General features: G+C 40.0%; 1 protein-coding gene across 9 annotated transcripts in view; it reads left to right on the plus strand.

Moving 5' to 3' along the window:
• The window catches only part of MBOAT2 (membrane bound O-acyltransferase domain containing 2), a 150,919-nt gene extending 135,228 nt beyond the window's left edge, over positions 1-15,691 (plus strand). For 8 of the 9 annotated variants that reach the window (XM_034952578.3, XM_055108269.2, XM_034952575.3 and 5 more), the window contains 4 exons: positions 4,169-4,233; positions 5,660-5,792; positions 7,617-7,768; positions 9,476-15,691. In XM_034952578.3, coding sequence (XP_034808469.1) covers positions 4,169-4,233; positions 5,660-5,792; positions 7,617-7,768; positions 9,476-9,701 — 576 coding nt within the window. In that variant the 3' untranslated portion in view covers positions 9,702-15,691. Of the gene's footprint in view, positions 1-4,168; positions 4,234-5,659; positions 5,793-6,060; positions 6,113-7,616; positions 7,769-9,475 lie in introns of those variants that run through there. The other variant, XM_055108268.2, reaches the window with a different exon arrangement.
• Positions 15,692-19,918: the final 4,227 nt, after the last annotated feature.

Genomic DNA, 19,918 nt, shown 5'->3' on the forward strand with positions numbered 1-19,918 from the left:
AGTTTGCTTTCATAAGTTATGGTGTGATGTCCTAGGAGTGGTATTGAAGGTTTTTTAATATTAACACTCATTCTTTCATTTAACCAATACATAGTGGTCGTCAACTATGTGCCCTGGGCACTGGAGACAAGGAATAAGATAGGTGCAATTCAGGCCCTCATGGAGCTTTAGTTTCCTAGAGGTTACAGAATAAGGTAAAACAGGTGGTGATCAGAGAGGGGTAAGGCATGTGGGTATTCATGAAATAGGAATCCAGGTTAGTTGAGGTGTTTGGGGGAAGAGAGTCCTAAAGAAAATGATGCTTAAGCTGAGTCCCAAAGAAGTAAGAGACAACCGGACACTCCAAGTAGAGGGAGCAGCCTGGGAGCCGAGAGCTGTGCAGCTCATGTTGCTTCATAGTTTAGGGAGCCATGAAGGATGAGGTTGGGGAAGTGGAGGCCAGGCAGCCACACTCTTACAGGCCATATGAAGAGTTTTGATCTTTCTTATAAGAGCAATGGGGCACTGCGGATGGATTATATGTGTAGCCAAGTGAGGTGATCATATAGGTGTTTTAGAAGCATCTGGCATGTAGAATGTATTTCCCTCAAGAGGCAGAGAGCTCTGTTAGGAGGATGTTTTGTTAATCCAAGATAATGGTGACCTAAACCATATACTGCCAGTGGGGCTAGAAACATATAAATATATTGGAGAGATGTGTAAGAGACTCAACAGAATTTGGTGATAAATTGGGATCAGCAAGAGAGAATGAGTTATGAATCAGGCCCAGAAATCTGGTTTAAACATCTAGGTTTATGGTGATACCTTCCACTTAGATAAGGAACAGAGAATAGATATGAGTTTGAAGGGACAGATAATATCTTCAAATCACAGACTTAGTGAGTTGTCCACGAGGCAGATCATGGTCAGACACCCAGCAGAGGCACCCGAGCTTGAGAGTGAAATCTGGGAACTATCAGCATGTGGCAGTTCAGGCCCTGGAGGAGAGAATCAGAAGAGGTGAGAGTCTCTAAAAGAGCACCAGTACTGAGAGGCTGGGCAAAGGAATTCAGGAGTAGCCAGAAAGAAAAAAGGAGAAAACCAACAGGGCACTGTGGCTCACACCTGTAATCCCAGCACTTCGGGAGGCCGAGGCAGGCAGATCATTTGAGTTCAGGAGTTTGAGACCAGCCTGGGCAACATGGCAAAACCCCATCTCTACAAAAAATACAAAAACTAGCTGGGCATGGTAGTGAGCACCTGTAGACCCAGCTACTCAGCAGGCTGCAGTGAGCCGTGATCGTGCCACTTGCACTGTAGCCTGGGTGACACAGCAAAACCCTGTCTCAAAAAAAAAAAAAAAAAAAAAACATTGTTTTGCTAGCCTGTGAAAAGGATCATTCCAACATTCCAAATAGGAGAGATTATTAAAACTTGAGGTGAAGAGGTCAAGCTGGATCCTCTGATGAGCCCTAATATTGCTAAAAGTGGGCAGTCAGGCAGTAAGTGCCCGAGACGGGATGCCATAAGAAATGCAGGCCATCACTGAAGTGTGCTGAGATAACCAAATCTGAATCGGATTTCTAGATACTTATAAATTTAGAGGGGATGTGGAGTATAGAGGGTAAGTTAAACACCAGATCAGATCAAAAGTGAGAAGTTCTATGGGACATATGACCCAAGCTATTACAGCTTAAAAGAGGCTTTGGCCAAATGCACTGTATGAACTTTTTTGGGATGCTGATTGACCAAACCAACTGGGAAAGACTTTTCTAAACAATCAGGAATATTTGAATACAAAGGGGGATTAGATAATGTTGAGGAATTATTAATTTTGTCTGATCACGGTCTTTTAAAAAGTCTTTATTGGACATATATTCTGAACTAATTGCAGGTGAAATAAATCTGGTATTTGCTTTGAAATATTCTTAACAACAATGTTGGCAATAAAAATGGAGAAGGAGAGGGAAAAATTGATCATTGTTGAAGTTGAATGATGGATATAGCAGTGTTTCTAACCTTTGTTTATTATTAACACCTTACGGGGACTTTTGAGACACTCTTTTCCTAATAATTTCCCCCCTGAAATTTTAATACCACAGATACACTATATCTGTATACCTACTGATACACTACTGTATGTATATATGTTCTTTATACATAAAAAAAGATATTTTTGCCCCTTAAGAATGAATTTTCATCCCCTGGGGGCGATATCACCCCTGCTGAGAGTGCATGGCATGAGAAAAAGTAAAGAAAGGAGTTAATTTTTCTGAAGGAAAAAATGGTCATCAATGCTAAGTGCCACTGAGATACCAAGTAAGAGAAGGACATAAATGCCTTTATCATTTATTTATTTATTTATTTATTTATTTATTTATTTATTTGAGACAAAGTCTCGCTCTGTCGCCCAGGCTGGAGTGCGGTGGCGCGATTTCGGTTCACTGCAACCTCCCCCTCCCGGGTTCAAGCGATTCTCCTGCCTCAGCCTCCTGAGTAACTGGGATTCCAGGTGCCTGCCACCACGCCTGGCCAATGTTTGTATTTTTAGCAGAGACGGCTTTTCACCATGTTGGCCAGGCTAGTCTCGAACTCCTGACTTCACGCGATCCACCCACCTCGGCCTCCCAAAGGGCTGGGATTACTGGCATGAGCCACCGTGCCCATCCTTGTTTATGGTTTTATGAACAACCGTTTCAGGAGAGGGATTGGCATAAAGGCCAGATTACACAACTCCTAGGAGTTCATTCCCCATAAAGGGAAGAGGGTAGAAATAGGGCAGTAGCTGAGGGGAACAGGGAATTGAGGGGAGCTGTTTGTTTAATTTTGTTTTAAAATGGAGAGAGTAAAACATATTTAGTGATTAGGAGATTATTTGGAGGGGAGAGTGTGAAGCTTCTCCTACAGTTGAAGGAGAGAGACCTATTGATTGAAGTCCCGGAGAAGATGGAAGTGGAGACATTGGCCCTAAAGGAGAAGGACCACTTCTCCTGTTATAAAGACAGGAAGGAGGGCAGGATAAGTGTGTGTGCAGCTGAGTGTGTAGTTCGATGGTGAGAATTTGGAGTCTGATGATTTTATATCATCTCTGTAAAGTAGGAGGCCAACTTACCTGTTGTGAGGGAGAAAGGAGGTGATAGGACCAGAGATATAGATGGAGTATTAGGTTGAATCATGCGAAATTGCTGACACTTACCTCTTCTTGACTTTATTTAAAAAAAAGAGAGAAAAGAAAATTTCAAATGGTTCAGTCCAGTAGCTTTTTTCAGGAAGAGGAGAATGAACTGTCTAGGAAAACAGGATTGTAGGTGAGGGCTCAGTCGTGGTGGAGAACCATGAACTTAAGACAAAGGTCTGAAATGTGGTGATACTCTGCACTCAGCGCACAAATGTTACCAGTGGGGAAAGTGGACGGTGTGGTTGATCTGGAATTAGGGTTTTGATAGGGAGGTGAATGGAAAGGAAAAAGAAACAGAAGCATTGAAGATTCTGACATAAGAGTAGTAATTTACATAAGGGAACACAAAATCTAAAATGGTCAGAAGTGAAGACCAGAGGAGGAGAGAGTTACATAGGATAAAAGTAGACAGGGTGGGAGATGAAAGGCCCCCTCTGAGATCAAAGAATAGCTTTAGTGGGAGTAACTTGAGAGAGGAAGCTGGGAAGGTGGGATGCCCTGTGAGACCTGGGCGTGCAGATCCACTCTTTCAGGGGCAGCACAGCCAGGCAGCGCCAGAATTGAGAGTAGCCAGGGCACCGAGAGACGATGGCAGGGCAGGTTGTCGCTGTGGATGTCTGCTTCACCCAGGACCATGGCGGAGCTTGGCTGGAAGGAGGTAACAAGGTGGGCGCCCCAGTTTTCAGTGTGAGAGGGAGGCCATCGAAAGGCATTTGTACACATTCTCAGGAATGTCTTTGGAAGAATTCCATGACATACCTTGTAAATGTTAACATACAGGAGAAAATGGTGATAATCCATCACCTCATAGATGTTCCCAACAATAAATAAACTTGTCTTATGTAGAATGATGTTACCACATTAGAAAAACAAGATTAAGGAAAGAGAAATCACTATACTACCATCGATGTTAAGTAATTTTTGTTTTTATTTTTTAGCATAATAATATATTATTATATTTAAAGCTTCATTATTTTGTGACACAAAGAAAAAAGTTTCCTTTTTTTTCAGATGTCAACAAGTTTCAAGATGTTTCTTGATAATTGGAATATTCAGACAGCTCTTTGGCTCAAAAGGTGCGTTCCTTCAAAAACAATCTTTAGATGTGCTTTGGCGTCTAGTTCTTGAGGTTGAGCTTCATTGAGTTCAGGTTCTTGATTAAATTAACGATGTTGAGTGACATCGTGACCTCAGTGTCAGCCGGGAAACACTGTTAGCCTCCTCCTAAGCAAGTCAGTATCGAATGAGAACTATTTTGGCTTGAGTCACGAATGCAGCTATCCTGCAGGTGCAGCTATCCTGCCCTCTCAAGCCTTCTTTAAAGGCCTCTGCCAATGTCAGAGGTCACCAGTATCCTCCTTTGCAGCTCCTGATTGTGTTCAGTAGAGATGTGGTTTAAATTAACAAGTGCCTGCACAAGCACAGTACTTATGCCTGGGTACTCCAGAACAGTCCTGGTTTTAAATATTTCAATTCAACAAATCTTTGTTTGTTAGGCAAGGGAAACAAACATGAGTAAGATAAAAAGACTCAGCTCCTGAAAGTGAAAGAGTTCACAATTTTATTAAAGACACGGTGGTGTAATCAGACACGTGCTGTTCCCTGTGGTGAGGATGAGGAGAGAGAAAGCAGGAACAGCGAGGGCACAGAGGGATGCGGGAAGAACTTCCTGCAAGTGTGGGTGCTTGAGCTGAGCTTTGTGTCAGGAGTGTGTCTCGTGAACAGGGCAAGGTAGAGGCAAGCCAGGCTGGGTGGAGTAACAGGTGCGAAGGACAGAGCTGGGGAACAGCACACTCTCCCAGGGGTTCTCTTATCGTCCCTGTGAGCACATTGCCCTATCTTGAATTTACTTCATAAAAAACGGCCCCTATAATGATAGGGTGATAAGCAGCCTTTTTTTATAGTGTCCTTTTTTAAATGACAAATTAAACATCTTTATCCCTTGAGATGGCTAGCGTACGCTGTCATCTCTTCACAGTGCCTGGCAGTCTCCCCAGTGGCTGCAGATCCTCTGAGCTAATCTGTTGTGTTATTTTTTGTTATTGTTATAATTTAAATTTGATACCTTAGGGAAACTTTATTTTCAGCTGAGTTCTCTATCCCTGTCATAGAAAAACTGTAGACTAAGCACAGTCTATCTGCCAGAAGGAGTAGTGTTATTAGGTCAGTTGAAAGTTATTGATTTTTTTTAAATAAAATAATGTAGGATAAAAGCAACCTTACTCTTTCTGTAAATTGTATAGACTCCCAAATACTAGAAATGATCATTTAAGTTACTATATATACCAATAAGAAGATGAGAATTAACTTTATGTTCCTAAATTTGACACGTAATAGCTATAGCCTCCCTGAGATCATAGAGAAGTGATTGCCTAAGATAAGTTGTATTTGTTTTTCTAGTTACCCTAAATCCTGTCAGGTAATAAAAGAATGATCATTGCAGGCTTTGTAAACTCGGGTCACTCACTCCACTTGGCTCTCCATGTTTTTCATGGTTTCTAGGGTGTGTTATGAACGAACCTCCTTCAGTCCAACTATCCAGACGTTCATTCTCTCTGCCATTTGGCACGGGGTATACCCAGGATATTATCTAACGTTTCTAACAGGGGTGTTAATGACATTAGCAGCACGAGCTGTAAGTATCAAGAATTTTATTTTACAATTCAATGGTCCACTTGAACTGTTAAAAAGGCTGAGTACATCTCTCTTACAAGGTAGACCCTCTTTCCTTGGTCGTGGTCAGTATTGTCCTTTCCACTAGAAGCGAGGTGTGTAACTGCGTGCATGTTTGCTGAGCGCTCACCACGGGCTAGGCTCCATGCCCAGTTCCTGTGAGGAGAAAACACGTTTCTATGTGCCCGGCAGGTAGGAGGCACTCACAAAATGTTACTTTGTCTTTACAGAATTTTCTGAAGGAGAGATAAAAACTGAGTTAAATAAAGATGATCAGAATGGGTAGGTTTATTTTAGAAATGTTTCCTGAAAGCTGTAACCTTTGAGTCCTCTCTGAGATGAAGACTAGGCTGTGCTAGGCCAAGACAGTGGATGAGCCACACTGGAAGAGGGCACAGTTCTTTAGAGTATTTGCCTAGACAGAACATAGAGTAATATTTTGGAGAAACAATTGAGAAATTAGGTTGGTGACATGAGAGAAATGAGGAGAAGGATAATTTAGTGTAAGCCCTTGAAAACCAGTTAGAGGAAAGTGATGTGACAAAAACCATGTTTGAACAAGCTGGTAATGGCACTTACAGGTAAGAGGGCTTCATTTAACAAACTAGCAGATATTTACTGTATTCCATTTTGAGGTACTTTGGGGATATATGAGGGAAATTTCAAGAAGTATTAACTAAGGGTAGCTTCCAGTAGTTTGTAGTCTAATTTGGGATAAGGTGTATATGTGTGTACATACCTCATGCATGTGTGTGTGTGCATAAGACAGATTCCGTGGGTGTTCTAAATACTAAGTAGCATAGTGTTTAGAGATGGAAGAAGTCTCTTTGGGTTGGGTTAATTAGAGATGGCCCCATTAGGAAGGTGTTTGGATCTGGACTTTGAGAGATGAAAGGTATTTCAATAGTGAGTGAAGTATAATGGGGAAGAAAATGACATTCTAAGCATCGGAAGGACATTAGCAAAACCTATAATTCTTAGTGGCTAGGCTCTGCTGTCTCTTGCTTAGCTCACCGCCATGGCAGTCACCTGCTCTTGATTCCATCCTGTTCACCAATGACAAATCCGTTTGTCCTGAGGTACGGGCTTTCGGCATTCCATTCTTGCACTTAAAAACTGTACCTAACTCCCTCCCATAGCAGACAGAATAGGATAGGCTTCTTCCCCACCTGGTGTTCAAGTTCTACCAATGCCCTCCTCCCTTCCCCCATTTACCTCTCTAGAATTACCAGGTATCTATGCATACATGAATTCTCTGCTTCCATTAGATTTACTTGTCATTCCCCAAATACACCATGCACTTGCATATTAGCAAAGCCAAGTTTGTCTTTCACAAATGCAGAGGTTAAATAAGAGTTAAGGATGAAGGTAAACCAAACTTTATTTATATACTATATTTTACCAAATATGATTTAAGGATCTCTAGGCAGTGTTGTCTTAAACTTTTCTTTTTTTTTGGAAACTTTTATTTTAATACAGAATCTAATCTACAGAAAAGTTGCAAAGAACTTCTATATGCCCTTTACCCAGACTCACCAGTCATTTATGTGTTCCCTGTTACTTCCTCATCTCCCCTCTCTCTGTCTTTTATACACAGTGTGTACAGTGTGTATTCGCTTTTTTAGAACGAACTTTATCCATAGTAGCAGTGTACATTCCCACTAGCAACTTAGGAGAGTTTCAGTTACTCCACTCCACATCCTTCCAACAGTTGATATCACCAGTGTAACTGCATAAGTAATGTTAATTTAAAGATACAGCAAATGTTTTTGTTTCTTTATTTCAGATGAGAAATAACTTTAGACATTATTTCATTGAACCTTCCCAACTGAAATTATTTTATGACGTTATAACATGGATGGTAACTCAAGTAGCAATAAGTTACACAGTTGTGCCATTTGTACTTCTTTCTGTAAAACCATCACTCACGTTTTACAGGTAAGTGTTACTCTTAAAACTTTGTCAGTGGGAATAACTTTATTTTCAAAAGAAAGTTTCTTGCTATTGGATAGAATAGAAAAATAGTACCATAGCCACATTTCCTGCTGATAAATGCATTATCAGTTACTTTTTAATTCTGAACCAAGCAAGTCTCAGCGTTTCTCTGTGGAATGACTCATACTACTCAACCCTCAGATGAGTGATTTAGACAGAGAAATATCAGCCAGGTAACCACTGCCTCAAACCTCTCCTAAATTTAACAAAAAACTTGTTAGCTTAATTGTCCTGAACTTCTTTGGGGAAAAAACCAGCTTACCTCTCCTAAATTTAACAAAAAACTTGTTAGCTTAATTATCCTGAACTTCTTTGGGGAAAAAACCAGCTATTTACAAAGAATTATTAATTATCTTTTTTTTTTTTTTTTTTTGAGACGGAATCTTGCTCTGTCGCCCAGGCTGGAGTGCAGTGGTGCAATCTCGGCTGACTGCAACCTCTGCCTCCCAGGTTCAAGCAATTCTCTGCCTCAGCCTCCCAAGTAGCTGGGATTACAGGCACCCACCACTACACCTGGCTAATTTTTGTATTTTTTTTTAGTAGAGATGGGGTTTCACCATCTTGGCCAGGCTGGTCTTGAGGCTCTTGACCTCATGATCCACCCGCCTTGGCCTCCCGAAGTGCTGGGATTACAGGCATGAGCCACCACACCCAGCCTAAGGAAAATAAATTATATTTTATTTGTTCCTTTTCACTGTGTCTTTTATGTTTGATTGATACTGTGGTGATCTGTATATTATAGAAATTGTCTCGAATTCTGTATTTTTATAATCTACTTATCTCCTCTCCCTGCCCACCAAATTCCACTTCCCCATATTAGATGGTGATATTTTAGAGATCAAAAACTTTATTCTTTTATAAATTCTTTATTACTCTAGCATTTAGAATGACTTAGCACAGAGTAGTAAAAAAATTATTGAATCAAATATGACAATAATTATACAGGAAGACATTAAATAAGTCCTGCTACAGTTTCCATTTTAACAAAATTAGTACATGTTTAAAAATGTGATTGGGCTGTGGGTTAGATTTTCTATCCCAGGAACTTTGTTCAGAATCACTTGAACTTACAGCTATAGATACAGTTTAGGTTACATTTGGTTTATATAATTTGAGAAATGATGTTTTCAATATTTTTAATAACGTGGCCTTTCTTTGCTTCATGAAAGTAACCATCAAGAAGCAATATTGCTTCTCTGTCACTCCCCTCCGTTAGAATATTTGTAACTTAGAGACAGTAAATAGCAGGTGAGGCCAGACTGGTAAAAGTCTTAACTATCTCCACATTTTCTTTGTTGACTCAACTTTTGATTATCTGGATTGGGGAGATTTTCAGATTGCTACCGGTATTAATATGTACCTTTTTGTTTTTATTCTGTTTGACCATGGCCTTCTGACCCTTACAAAGGAATGTAATATGCTATCTAGAAAATCAGGCTTCTAATCAGCCTGGATTTATCCAGTGCTATAAATACCCACTGGCCTACACTGTCAGGTTTCTTCTCCTGAGGGGGAAAAATAAAAGAATAATGTAGTAATGTAGTAAACAAATACATCCTAAGGTGGGCCATGTGACATTTTGACAAGTGTGCAGTTATTAAGGATTATTAATTATCAAGTTTTAATAAACTTTTTCCTTTTTTCTTTTAGCTCCTGGTATTATTGCCTGCACATTCTTGGTATCTTAGTATTATTGTTGTTGCCAGTGAAAAAAACTCAAAGAAGAAAGAATACACATGAAAACATTCAGCTCTCACAATCCAAAAAGTTTGATGAAGGAGAAAATTCTTTGGGACGGAACAGTTTTTCTACAACAAACAATGTTTGCAATCAGAATCAAGAAATAGCCTCGAGACATTCATCACTAAAGCAGTGATCGGGAAGGCTCCGAGGGCTGTTTTTTTTTTTTGATGTTAACAGAAACCAATCTTAGCACCTTTTCAAGGGGTTTGAGTTTGTTGGAAAAGCAGTTAACTGGGGGGAAATGGACAGTTATAGATAAGGAATTTCCTGTACACCAGATTGGAAATGGAGTGAAACAAGCCCTCCCATGCCATGTCCCCGTGGGCCACGCCTTATGTAAGAATATTTCCATATTTCAGTGGGCACTCCCAACCTCAGCACTTGTCCGTAGGGTCACACGCGTGCCCTGTTGCTGAATGTACGTTGCGTATCCCAAGGCACTGAAGAGGTGGAAAAATAATCGTGTCAATCTGGATGATAGAGAGAAATTAACTTTTCCAAATGAATGTCTTGCCTTAAACCCTCTATTTCCTAAAATATTGTTCCTAAATGGTATTTTCAAGTGTAATATTGTGAGAACGCTACTGCAGTAGTTGATGTTGTGTGCTGTAAAGGATTTTAGGAGGAATTTGAAACAGGATATTTAAGAGTGTGGATATTTTTAAAATGCAATAAACATCTCAGTATTTGAAGGGTTTTCTTAAAGTATGTCAAATGACTACAATCCATAGTGAAACTGTAAACAGTAATGGATGCCAAATTATAGGTAGCTGATTTTGCTGGAGAGTTTAATTACCTTGTGCAGTCAAAGAGCGCTTCCAGAAGGAATCTCTTAAGACATAATGAGAGGTTTGGTAATGTGATATTTTAAGCTTATTCTTTTTCTTAAAAGAGAGAGGTGACGAAGGAAGGCAGGAATGAAGAAGCACTGCGTGGCCTCTGGTGGAATGCACGGGGCACAGCCGTGACTCTGCAGGCCGCTTCCCCCCCATGCCAGGGCTCTGCGCCGTCATGTGAGACTTAAAAAAGTTGAATGACTTTGTGATACTTTGGACTTCTAAATTAAATTTATCAGGCATAAATTATGTAGAATTAGAGGCTTTGAAAATAATACTGGTAGGTTGCTCAAAGGTTTTGAAAGAGAAATCGCTAGGTAGGTTACTATCTGGCTAATCCATTTCTTATCCTTGACAATTTAATTCATATTTGGGAAACTTTTAGGGAAATGAAAAATAAAAGTCATTGAGTCTGGGTGACATTTTTTAAGAATAATATAAATTCAGTTTCAAACTCTTCTCACATTAAAATTTTGCTGTGAACTCTTACTAAAATGAGTTTTAGGTTCTGTAAGTGGAAAAATGTGCTTTTATTTTATGGGCCATTTTTACCACAATTAATCTTGCCTTGGATTACTAAGCGTCTCCTGCGATCCCACAGAGGACTGTGGTGGCCACAGGAGCTGAAAGCAGAAGAGTGGGATTTGACGCCAGGCAGTGGAGTGGCCTCAGCCCCAGATTGTACCTCCTGCCCTGTAGGAGGGGAGGGGGCAAAGCCTTCTGACTTCACCTTTATTTGACCTATGTATGGAACTTACTTTTACTTTTTGCCTTAAATTTTTAATGAAATGCAAATTTTCTGTGATGGGGTTCTCTCTCTTTTTTTCGGGGGGTGGAGTCACTAATAAATTTGCAAATGAAGTTAAGGACAAGGCAACCATCTGGCTTATGCTATATAATACTTCATTTAAAGAAGAAAGGAAAAGCAAGTGCACTTGCAACTTTTGAGGTCTCAGCAAAAATGGGCATGTGTCTTTTTTGAAGTTTAGAAATATCCTAATCTATTTTTATTTATCTAAAAGTAAGTGTTTTCCAGCTGATAAGGCTAACCCTACCATTCCTTCTCAGGAAAGGATTGATAACTAAATAAATTTCCTCTGTTTTCCCATGCATTGAAATTATGTTGGCTGGGCATGGTGGCTCACACCTGTAATCCTAGCACTTCGGGAGGCCGAGGTGGGCAGATCACTTGAGGTCAGGAGTTGGAGACCAGCCTGGCCAACGTGGTGAAACCCCGTCTCTACTGAAAACACAAAAATTAGACGGGCATGGTGGCGCACACCTGTAATCCCAGCTACTCGGGAGGCTGAGGCAGGAGAATCGCTTGAACCTGGGAGGCGGAGGTTGCAGTGGGCTAAAATTGCGCCACTGCACTCCAGCCTGGGTGACAGAGGAAGACTCTGTCTCACAAAAAAAAAGAAAAAAGAAAAAAGAAATTATGCCAGCTGTTTAATGTGAGAGAATAGAAAGAATGTTCATGGAAAGTACCTGCCCTGTAAAATGTTTGATCATTTTCATTAATGTTGCAGAGAATCCGACTGCTATTAAGAGAAAGTGAACAAATTAAGAATTTAAAAGACAGGTTCAGGCATGTCATAAGTGAAAACAAGAAGGCTTAATACAAACTTGTTGGGTTTTGTTTGTGTGTGTGTGTGTTGTTTTTTTTTTTTTGGTTCAGCCTATCTAGCCACCTACAAATAATCACATTTCTGTTACCTGAATTTATTTCTCAGCCTGTAAACCTTAGTCACTGTTACCTGTTTCTTGCTCAGTGAATATAATCTTAGCACTGTCATCTAGAAAGCAAGATATTTGATTGGTTTTCCGGTTCCTTTGAAGATAGTAATTCCATATCCAGTTTGACTGATTTTCATACCCCTGAATCAACTAGTTATTTTCATGAAATGGTTTTTGGATATCTCTCCTCTAGTTTGGAGAAGTAATAATCACAAAGATTAATATTTTGCTTCTAGTACTTACAGTAGAAGAATTTTAAACTGGTACGTCTACTCCTGTTAAATAGAAAGGGGATTCGTTGTATTATGTGCTTGCTTTTTTTTAATCAATAGAATAAGATTCAATGCATATTTATGTTATATATTTTCCACTATTCAGGTATCATGAAATCACTCCAGAGATGATCAATCAACATCATATTTATACTTTTGGTTAATTATATGCTACTCAGGGAAAAAATGAACAAAAATAATTACTCATCCTTCAATTTCATTTTCTTGAAACAGTAAGAGTTAGTATAATTTGGTATGCCTCAGCTGTCACCATTTTATAAGTGGCTCATTCTGTTTTTAAAGTAAGTATTTTTATTGGAACTCAGGGTAATTGGGGGAATTTATTTAGCTTCTAAAATATCCGGCAGGATAGAGAAGATTTATTTGGCTTCAAAAATGTCTGGTGACCACTTCTCTTATTAGCCACTACTGCCCATTTGCTTCAAAAATATATTTATTGGTCTCCACCATGTGTGACACACACAGGATTTCCAAACATACCACTTTTGAGAAAAATGTGCAGTAAAAAGGAGGTTTCTAGAAAGTGACAGTAACTCACATTTAAGCACTAGCTGACCTAGGAGGAGACCTGGATCTTCATTCTGGTTCTGCCTTTCATGAGACTTAAGACTTGGAGGAGCCACCTGTCCTATAGACCCCAGGTTCCTCAGCCATAAGCAAACGGGTTAATCCTAAGAGTTCAGGACCAGTTGGGTGTCGTGAACGGAGCCATTAGCAAGGTCTGTAGGATTCAAGGACTTGGGCAGATTCACAGTCCAAACTATTGTCATGGTCATTGACTTTTACTACTTGAGCTCAAAGCCCTGACATTTCAAAAGGTTGTCATGATAACAGTGAAACCTCTGAATCCCTTAAATCAGAAGGCATGGCAACATACTTTTTCTACTGGCAATAGCTCTTACAATGAGTGTTTCATAATGAAACAGTCTCTGCTGAAGAAAACATGTTTTCCTTTTGCTCTCTCTGTTGGTTTCTGTGCTGTGTGGAATTGGAGAAGATATATGCTCTGAAATATTTTATACAGATTACTGACTACTGGACAGGGTTTACCACTATATAACATCTCAAAGTTATTCAAGGATATTTAAAGCATATTTAGTTTAGTTACACCTTATTTTAAACCGCAGAAAACAATAGCTTTAAAATTTTTGCCATTAAAATAATTATAAATTTATACTTTTACTCAAGGACTAGATCACAGTTTTAGGACAAAAATCTCTCCTATTTAAAGTTCATACCTTGTAAGTATTTAGTTTATATATTCATGAACAAATCTGGACATTTATACTTTTTTTTGTTTCCTTATCAACTGTTCACAATTAGTTAATTGGTTTTAACAGTTCTACATTGTAATTGAAAGAAAAATTACTTGAGAAAATAATTGTTTCAGAATAGTGCCTACTATTTCTGTGTCAGGTAAAAATTTGTCCAGAGTTTTAGATATAAGCTAGTATTTTGTGGAGTTTTATCCAGGCATTAATAGTTCTTCCTGGCTGAAATTTAATATAGGTGCAGAATCCTAAATAACACTGTGAGATGTAGTCTTAACTGCCCTCAATACCTTATAAAACAGCTGCATTTAACCCAGTGTGCATGTAATGAGTGGCTGGTCGTTGATACACTCATCTTAGATGCTGAAATTTCTGTTTTCTCCAGCCCTTGTAAAAGTGGGTTTCTTGATGAACGCGTGCTCCCAATGCTGAAGCAAAAGATTTGCGTTTAAGAAGAGAAATACACCCTGAAATTTGAGTTTGAAAGATTAGAACATAGAGGGTCTCTACAGTGTTTTTCTGCAACACCAAGGAGTCAAATCTATTTATAGAAACTCTGATTACAACAGAAATTTTAAAATGAAATTTTCCACATCGGTATTTTGTAGGAAAGCTCTTATAATCAATGCTTAAGCTGCTTTTTGAGGCTTTTCTTGTACAGAGGTTGCAGCCAATTACATTTTAATTGGTAGGCTGCTGAATAATGTTTTTGTATGTTTTAAAATAATATTTATTTTAATAGGTTTTTTAACATTATGCAAACCCCAATAAAGAACTGACACGTTCCATAGGCCATTGACTGGGCAATTTTGTGAAACACAGCCTAAATACACAGTTTTTACACCAACTAATTTGTCTTGCCTTTAAAACTGATTATAACTCTTCTTTAAGTACAACTTTTATAAAGAAAAAATACAACACTAAGACTGTATGTTCTGTAAATTATAGTGTGATGACCCATGCAGAACCGCTGTCTGAAGCTTACTCAGCGATTCATAGCCATCTCCAGCCATGTTTTATCAAATCACACACTCAAAATAAATGGAAATGCTACAGTGAAAAACCAAAAGTTACAGAGCAACATAAGTAAAATGACTTAAGCAGTTTCTTAGTAACATGTTTGAAATGGGAAAGGTGACTGACTGCCTTTCACTAGAGTCTTAGCTGTTTCACGTTCACTATTTTAGGTTAATTTTCTTGGGAAATCAATTTGAATATTCCTCCCTGTCCTTTTGCATTAAAGGACAAAAATATATGTTGAGAGTTTGACAGACATTTTAAATATGCCTCTTTCCCAATTTTATGTATTTTTGGTTCTGCGCACACAGATTTATCAATGAAGTACATTTGCCTCTGACTTTATCACAAGGAAAAAGGAATCAAACATTGAACACAAATGTGTTCCAAACCAGTCTTGTCCATCTTGTCACTTTTATGTGACTGCTCCTCTGAACCAGAAGGGGCACGGTAGAAGGCAATAGGAATGAAAGTAAAATCATTCAGGTGAAGTGAGAAATTCTTCCATATACAGAGTGAAAATGTGTGATTTCATTCCTGCCTTCCTTTAAACGTTGTCTTGATCTCTGCCTAGTAGTAGTTGAGCCCTCAGTCGCCCAAACATGAGGAGAGACCCAACTCCAGCAGCCAGAATTTAGTATTTACATTTGCCTTCCCAAGTTGAGAATAGAATGTGGTGTTCTGTGCTTTCTGTTTTTATTATTCCAAAATATTTTTTTAAAGAAGTGTTATTTTTCAACAGATTCATAAATTAGTTCCTGATGTACGGTAAATTAAAACTCCCACTGTGTCAGTCAAACTGAGATGTGCTCATTTCATAACCACTCATTTCTAGTCTGTCAGAGCTGCACTGGTGGCTTATTGCTGGTTTTTAAAGGTGTTTTTAACTTACATGTAACATGTTTAGGACATGTTTTTTTTTTCTAATTTGTGTGTCTTTACAACTGATTAAACAGTAGTTTAAAAATATGCGTGTGTGTGTTTGCTAATATCTTAGGCTTTTAATTCCACTTATAGAACAATACTGGCCCTGTTACGAGAGTTAATGGTCATTTTTATTGAAGGATTCTTCAGTAATATGGTGATAATATTCTGAAGAGTCATTGACTCTTTAACTGCTTAAAGATTATTTAAAAGAAACTATTGTCATGTTATAAGCACTTTGGAAGGTAATTAAAACAACCTTAAATTAGTGTATAGTATCTGTATTCTCTCCTAAAGCAGACTTGTCAAGTGAAGAAGATACTGACTTTGCTCAGCTGAAAGGGAACGCCCACCGCCCAGGCCCTGCAGTTAGCTGGTTCACAGCACTCCTGTGGGAGGACGTGGGTGTGGCTGCTGGGACTCTGCTAGACTCTGGATTTCTGTGTCATCACAGACCTAGAAGAACTTCAGAGCGTGCCTGGGGGCTCTTCCTTTATGCCGTTGTGAACAATTGTAGGGAAACGTCTTCTGTTTTACTCTTGTATAGAGATGCTAGGCTGAGCAAACTCACAGGTCCATTCCTAGTGCCTTCTCTCTGGAAGACCTTAGAATTTCATGCCAGATTTAAGTTACCCCATTTTGAGATTCAAGACCATGTTGAAACTGAGCCATGACCAAAAGCAGTACAGACTCAGAATCCCTCCTACCCACGTGCTGGGTAAGAAGAATAAGTCATTACCCTTGTCCTCAAGGTGTTGGTGAATAGTGACCATGTGACACCATTAGTGCTTTATTGGAGGCATTCACAAGGGGCCTTGGCAATAGGAGGAGGAGTGAGGACCCAGAGCTGAGTGCGAGAGAGCTCCACAGAGGAGCTGGCTCCTGGACCCCTGAGGAAGGCTTTTCCTGGGCTGAGAAAGAGGAGGTGGGGAGTTAGAGAAAGAAAAGCTACACTAAGAATTTTGTAAAGTATTACACACAAATATAATAAAAAGTGAGTTAAGCAAGTTTAGCTCTATTATGTACCAACAATATGTCTATCTGTTTAATAACATTTCCCACAACTGGGAAAAGGAGTAATAGGAAATTAGCCAATTTTTTAAAACGTCAATGAAATATTTCACGCAGGTGGTTCAGTACAGAACAATATAATAGACACTTGTGTGCCCACCCTCTGACTAAACAGATGTTACTGCTTTGCCACATTAGGTTCATTTTTTTTTTCGCATGAGAAGAATGTTGCACATAAGGACAGCATACCCCCCTGTCCTGGCCTTCTCTCCCTCCTGAGGGGTACCGGCGATGTCAGCATGGGCCTCTTTGGGGGGCTTTGCCTTTGGCTGCCTTTCTTGTGAGCTTAGCTGTGTGATTTTACAACATAACTTGGTGTTACATTTCTGATAGCTTTTCTCAGTGTTTGTGGCATGATGGGTTGTGTTGGCTCAGTCAGCTTGTTGCTGGAGCCAGATGTCAGCTCAGATTTTAAGTCTTTAAATACTGCATGTCTCTTTCCTGGTGAACGCTTTTCTGTTTTCCGACTGTGTACCTACTGTTGAAGTTTGTTTTGTGCTTGAATCTTCTTTTTTGTTACCTCCTCCTGAGTGATCCCAGTTGTATCTTTTGGTACAGGCTGAGCCTCACCATTAGCAGGGGCTCTGGTCCTGATGGGTCAGCAGCGCGGAGCTGGATGCATTGTGGCCCAGGACAGGGAGACCATTTCCTGGGTGCCGTCCCTTTGTGAGGGGTGAACATGAGAGTGACCCTAGAAAGACAGGCCTGAGATTTGAGATTAGATGCCAGCTGTTTTCAGCCATTACTGGGAAAGTCGGCTGCCCGGCACCAGAGACTGGAGAGTTGAGACCCTGATTGTCACTCCACCCTTTTTTAATGCATGCATCGTTAGCCTCAAGAATACTATATTCACATTGCCTTAGGATCAAGCCTCTTTCATAGGAGGGAAGGACCAATTAAAAAGTAATGGCAACCTGTTCTACAACCCTAGCCTTTCCAACGGAGCTTCTCAGAGGAGTAGGCAACACCACCTCTGTGTTCCTTTTGTCCCCAACACTCTACTGAACCGTTTTTACAAAGGTCATTTTTGGCCTCTTTGTTGCCAAATTCAATGGTTTTCATTCTTCATGTCACTTTATCTCTGTAGCATCTGACTATATTGACGAGTCAAATGCTCTTCTTGAAGTTATTTTCTTGGCTCTGTGTAACGATCCTTCTTTCCTTCTCTTCCTGCCTCTCAGGATAATCATTTTCAGTCTCCTGAGACTCCTCTTCCTCCTCTCAGAGCATACACACATACTGTTCCAGCTCCTCTGTGCCGATCCTCCCTCCAGCACACATCTGTCTGCCTAACTCCCCTCCCGCCAGCCCTTCCTCCCTTTCCCATATCTGACCAATATGTATGCAACTCCCTGCTAAGTATCTCCATACAAAACTCAAAGCACCTCCAACTCGTAACATCTAAAATGAAACCCATCATCTCATTCCATCAGCCCCAAAGCTTGTGATAACTCTTGTAGTCCCTATCTCATTAATTATTATTATTTCCCTGGCTACCCAAGTCAGAGACCTGTGTACCATCTTGACCTCATCAACCCTGTGTGCCCACCCCCCAGATAACCGACTCCATCTCATTGCCCTCCCTCCCAATTGTTCGTCTAGTTTATAGGAACAGCCTCCTAACCGGACTTCCATTCTCCAGTCATGCCTTCCTTGAGTCCATTCTCTACAATACAGAATGGGGTCATCTTTCTAAAGATATTTTTTTAATTTTGCTTCAAAAGTGAAACTGGGCTGGACGCAGTGGCTCACACTTGTAATCCCAGCACTTTGGGAGGCCTAGGTAGGAGGATCACTTGAACCCAGGAGTTCGAGACCAGCCTGGGCACATAGTGAGACCTTGTCTCTACAAAAAATAAATTAGCCAGGCCTGGTAGTGTGTGCCTGTGGTCCCAGCTACTCAGGAGTGTGAGCAGGGAGGATCGCCTGAGCCCAGGAGGTTGAGCTGTGTTCTCGCCACTGCACTCTAGCCTGGGCAACATAGCGAGACCCTGTCTCAAAAAAGAAAAAAAAAAAGGTGAAACTTTCTCTGAAATGCTTGTGATAAATGCAAACTTTTAATGTGACATAAAAGACTTTTGTGGTCTGGCAGCTGCTTGCCTTTGCTTCGTCATGTTTCCCTCTGATTTGCTGCCCTGCCGGTACACACATGCTCACTCTCATCCTCCAGCCATGTGGAGTAGCTGGACCTGCCCCACTGTCTGACTTTCTCCTGCCTCCTAGCCTGTGTGTCTGCTGTTCCATTTACCCAAAATTCCCCTCCTCCCCACATCCACCCCACCCCTCCTCCCTGGCTGGCTCCAGCTTCATCACCAGGATTCAGGTTCCTTGTCACTAATCAGGAAATGTTCAATGAACTGGTACTATGCTCCAAGCACTATGATGCATGTTAAGCATTCAAAGAGAAGGTGTTTTTCTCCAGGCAGCTTTTCCTGTGTCTTCCAGACACAAGTTCTCTGCTCAGTATTCTCATGTGTGCCTTACACTAACCACATGGTGTTGTCATTGTTAATATATATGTTTGTAGAAAGTCAAAAAGTACTTCACAACCAAAGAAGGAGACAGAGTACTCAATATAGAACAGTCTACAAACTCATGAATTATCTAACGTTTACTTCAGCTTAATTCACTCAGCTATGGGACTTCTGTTGCCAAGGGCCTTCATTACGAGCCACTAGTTATAGCTGATGTGCAGATACAGTTCCCAAAGTCTCTACACTGATTCATGGTAGCCGGCCACATTTTGTCAACATGTTTAGGACCTGGAGGCTATGTTGAAAGCATGAGAAACACTTAAAACACATACATTGGAATTGGGTGTAAGCAGAATCACTTAGAAAATCAGTCATTGTTAAACAGTTGCTAAACTGAAATAACCTATACTTCTTAAATACATTTCATATTCACACAAACCACAGAGTTTTGTGAAATTTGATAAATTTTAGAAAATTTGCAGTAAGGCGAAAAAAAAAAAAAAAAAGCTTAATACTAAGACTGAAGGTGTCCTGTGGACAAGATTAAATATTTTTCACCTAAACCCTCAGATTAGGAATTAATCGGTTCACCACACGCACGAATTGGTGACTCCCTCCCTGATGTTTATATTAGGCATGACCTGGGCAATAAAACACATTCAAGTAGTTTATGGGTCCAAATTCCTTAGGGGATAAAATGTCAGGAACACATGATTGTTGGTGCAGC

This window comes from Pan paniscus, chromosome 12 (genome assembly GCF_029289425.2).
Source record: "Pan paniscus chromosome 12, NHGRI_mPanPan1-v2.0_pri, whole genome shotgun sequence".
Taxonomy (NCBI): domain Eukaryota; kingdom Metazoa; phylum Chordata; class Mammalia; order Primates; family Hominidae; genus Pan; species Pan paniscus.